Source organism: Antechinus flavipes, chromosome 5, assembly GCF_016432865.1.
Source record: "Antechinus flavipes isolate AdamAnt ecotype Samford, QLD, Australia chromosome 5, AdamAnt_v2, whole genome shotgun sequence".
NCBI classification, from domain to species: Eukaryota; Metazoa; Chordata; class Mammalia; order Dasyuromorphia; family Dasyuridae; genus Antechinus; species Antechinus flavipes.
This window is the reverse complement of record NC_067402.1, coordinates 259,206,789-259,211,393: the sequence shown is the minus strand read 5'-3', so window position 1 is coordinate 259,211,393 and position 4,605 is coordinate 259,206,789. Positions and strand designations below refer to the sequence as shown.

At 31.6% G+C, this 4,605-nt stretch overlaps 1 protein-coding gene across 1 annotated transcript; it reads left to right on the top strand.

The window, feature by feature from the left end:
• Positions 1-640: 640 nt before the first annotated feature.
• Positions 641-4,189, top strand: LOC127564424 (uncharacterized). Its single transcript, XM_052000947.1, has 2 exons — positions 641-1,510; positions 3,837-4,189. Exons 1-2 carry the CDS (start codon positions 668-670, stop codon positions 4,065-4,067), a joined length of 1,074 nt encoding a protein of 357 aa, XP_051856907.1. The 5' UTR covers positions 641-667; the 3' UTR covers positions 4,068-4,189.
• The last annotated feature ends 416 nt before the right edge of the window (positions 4,190-4,605 follow it).

Sequence of the window (4,605 nt, the reverse complement as noted above, 5' to 3'; positions counted from 1 at the left end):
TACCCATTCCTACTCTCTGATTTGTATAGAGGTTTTGGACTGAAACCAAACTCAGAAGGGTCTATTTTTTGAAAATACAGTTGTTTTAAATCACATTCTGGTTTCCCTCAAAGTTATGTCATAATTTAGAGTTGTTATTTCTACACTTATTTTGACCTTTAATTTAAAGAAATTTAAAAGTGAGCACTAAAGAAGTATATAAATGTAGTAAAGAAGATTATTAGTTAAAAAGAGTGATGAGTTTAATTTTTTTGTCCCATCCCAACTTTATATTTTATTTGTTTTTTTTTATTTGTAACATATCTGTATTATAATGTTAACCATATAAAATTACCAATTAAAAATAAACTATCTTTTTTTGAAAAGCAGGAAAAATGATTAAGATATGAAATGGGAAATTTCCCTTTGTTGTGATAGAAATTATAGGACGGCAGAAGCATAATAATTTACCTAATAATTTGGATATAATATCTTGGATAAAATTTACTTTCCAATTTCATTTTTAGGGGAAATTTAAATATTTTTGAAATTTGATTTGGGACTAAGTAATACCCCAAGCTTAAAAGATTAAGTTTAACTATCATTTATTTATTTTTTAATTGTTGTTTGTCCTATTTCATTACCCAAGGATAAAGTTACTTTAGAAACAACCAGCATACCAGAACAAATGGCACCTAAGGAACAAGTTAAGTCTCTTTCTGCTCCATTTTTGAACAAGAAAAGAATGTCTGAAGTACCAGAATCTAGCAGAAAATCTCATGGAGATGACATGCATTCAAGTGCAGAAACGACTTTGAAAGAAAGTTGCAAAAAAACATGGATTGAGGAGGACAAGAAAGTCAACAACAAACCTAAAATCAAGACGACTGAGTCAAAGCAAGTGTACTGTAAAATTTGTAAAAAGGGAAAAATTGCTCATCAGACAAAAGACAACCTCCCAAAAGATGACTTTAAAGAATCAATAGAAATACTAGAAGCATCTCCTACTTTGGCAAAAAACTTCAGAGATTCTGTGGAAAAGAAGAAACATAAACGCCCTCTCAGGGTAAAAGTTCTAAAGTCATTTTCTGGGCAAACAGAACATGATCGGGAAAATGCTGTTTTAAAGAATTTAGAGATGCCTTTCCAAGAAAATGTTCCTGTGTTTTCTCCCAATGTGTGCCCACAAAAAAGCACCCAGCAACTTAAGAATGATAATGAGCCAGAAATTCAGTGTACTTGCAAAGTAAATGAAGAGGATATTGTTTATGTTGCAAACAACCCTGAACTTATAACTGCAAGAAAAAGTAAGGAGAAAACAAAGCATAAAGCAATCTCATTTGAGAGTAGTCATCACAATGTCAGTAACTCTACAGATGAGTTAAACCATTGGAGACCCTCCCTATGTTCATCAAAAATGTCCATACCTTCAGCATTAAGACAATCTACACAAAGATTGACAACTGAGTTGGGAATACTGCAAGCAAAATCCCTGACTTTGGAGAAAGAAAAAATGCCACCAGAAAAAGAGGTAGATTCACTTTCTGCCACTCTATATTCTATTTAGTTTTCCTCTTCATCAATCATCCTGTGAAATTATTTTTCACTTCAAATGCTTGCTATTTGTACAATATGTTTTGAAAACCGCATTAAGGAAAATACCCAGAAAGTCTTTTTTTATAGTTTTTTTTTTTTATTTTGGTCATCTAAATTACTCCATCAATTTTTAAAGTATTTGTCATGTAAGCAAGACATTTTCTAAATCAGACATACAAATTGTAATATTAGACTAGGTAACCAAAAGAACAAGGATAAGCCTAAAAATAATTAGGACACAGCCCTAAAAGAAATATAATGAACTCAGATTCTCTTTTGTGCAAATCCTTGTAATATTTGATATTTGAAAGAATTTTGCTTTCTATGGGAATTTTTATTTTCTTAGCCAAATGTAAGGTGTTGTGACTTAAAATACTGAAAACATAAGCTAAATTTGGGAAATTTCTAACAAATGTATATGATACAGCTAATACTTTTATGGTAGTCTGATACTTCATCTTTACTGATTTTACTAAAATCATTACTTTTTTGCATTTCAAAAGAAAATGAAACACAATTTTGCTACTTAATCATCTAAAGTCAGTTTTCATTGGGCATTAATATACCATACTATTTCTCTATTTATCCCACTAGTAATAAATTATAGTATTGGTATTTAAACCTCAATCTTCTGCCTTCAAGTTGAGTGTTCCTTTTCTTGTATTTAGGTTTTCAAACTATGTTTTTATTCGCTATAGATATTTGCATAATTGACTGTCTTTAGATATTATTATACTAGCACTATTAATTCATTGAATTTTATTTTTGGGAAGGAGCACTGGCAATCATTGAGTCAAACCCCATTATCTTATCAATGAGGAAAGATTAGGCTCAGGCATGTTAGATTGTATGGCCAGGGTCTCTTGGCTCATCTATACCTTCACATGTCTGTCTTGTAATTATCTTTTTATCTATTATATTATCACAATAATAGCTGAACATATAATACAGGAGAGTGCATACAAACCCAATGTCACTTAGCTAGACTTAGATTTAAGGGCTTCTTGTAATACAGACTAGTTACGTTAGCCTGGGCAAATCCATTGATCTTACCAGGCAACTGAGACTAGGAGCAGAGGTTGATCTGAATTTATGGTGGGAATTTCCTCACTTGGAGTTACTCGCACTGATGAATTCATAGGTTCTGTCCACAAATAATGAGAGTAGTATTTGTATAACTCTCAGATTACAAGGCAATCTCATGTGATCTTCATTACTATTCCTAAAAGGGGTGTGACCCATATTTGTGGACAAGGCAATAGAAGCTCAGGAAATATAAATGACTTTGAAAAATGGTCAATTGGGTTACTTAATGTATCTGTGCTTCTGGTTCCTAATCTACAAAATGATAGCATTATACTAAGATTTTTTCCCCCTAATTTTGTGTGTGTGTGTGTGTGTGTGTGTGTGTGTGTGTGTGTGTGCTTCTGGGAATATGAAAATGGAAGAGCATTGATTTTCCATAATGTAGCAGTCACAATAGCTAAATCTCACTTTAATCAATTTCCTATTTTGTTAATCCAGTATTTCAGTGACTACCTTCAATGTTTTTTGTCTGTTTGCTTTTTGTTGGTTTATTGGTTTACTTTTTGAACTTGACAGTAAGAAATTAGAAATGAGAAATGGAATGGAAAACCCCCATCATGTGGTTGGAAATAAACTTGGTCTGTCTTTTCATTGTGGGAACATGGTGGAAAAGGCCAAAAATAAATCAGATATTGTATGTCAACCCTGTCTGCTTTGTAAAGGAGAGAGATAAGAGAACTTGAAAGTAGAATGAGAAAACAAAATGAGATAGTAATTGAGCTATCATTTTGAAATTTGAGTCGATGTTTCTATTTTCAAACAAAATTTATAAAACTATGACCATTTTATATCCAAAATAAAAAGTGAAGGTAATATAGAGGATAATATGTATTTCAAAATAAAAGTGAAAAATTAAAGGCAGTGTGGAATATTTGATAGGGAGCTAAGAAGACTTAGTTCAAGTCCTATCTCTGACATATGTAGATAAGTCATTTATTACTTGTCTTCTAGATTTTGGTAACATTGGTAGAGGGAATTTTCTCTTCAGGTAATTCCTTGTACTAGTTAAACTGCAAATCTAGTACTTTACCCAAGTAAGCATGTAAATACATATGTATAAAAGTATGCATGTATACACACACGCACACACACACACACACTATATATGTATATATACATTTACAGACAGAGATACACAACAATAAAGTAACAATGATACTAAGCTTTCCTTTTAGATGGAAGAAGAAAAGAAAAAGCATCAATACAATATAATGGAAATATCTGAGGGAAAAGATGGTGGTAACTTAATTGACAACAGAACAGGTGGCAAAATTAATAAACGATTTTCTATGAAGAACCATCAAAATGGTAAAGATGAGGAAAATAAAATTCCTAGGGAAGAAATTCCGATAATGGATATTTCTTCCAAGGAAAATTTACCTGTGCACCATGTTTTAAAAGGGTAAGTTTGTCAAAATATTTAAATGGAGAATTATTATCAAATGTTAACATATATGATATAATCAATTTGCTCTACAAATCCAGATTCAGATTCACTCTGCATCCTCTTATTTTTTGCCAAGAAAGAAATTAAGGTCCCATGAATGTATATTATCCTATTGCTGTAAGTATTTTTATACTGTGTGTATATATATATATATATATATATATATACAGCTTTGATGAGATCCAAAAGAATACCATATAATGTAATATATGGGTGGCAAGGAGCAAAGCAATGCAGTTTGCAAACTATGCAAATGTATAAATAATAAGTGCCAGTGAGACATCAAAATAGACTTACAGCTACTCCAACAATTAAATGTATTCTCTTAGTCATTAGCAAGTTTCCCGTCAAGAATAAATCAATTTAAGTGCATATCATGAGCCAAGTATTGGCAATACCAAGTCAGACAACCTAGATCCTTAAGAAAGAGTTCACACTTTTCATTGCAGATATGCAAATCATTAAAAAGATCCAGTCACTGACCCATAGTCTACCAT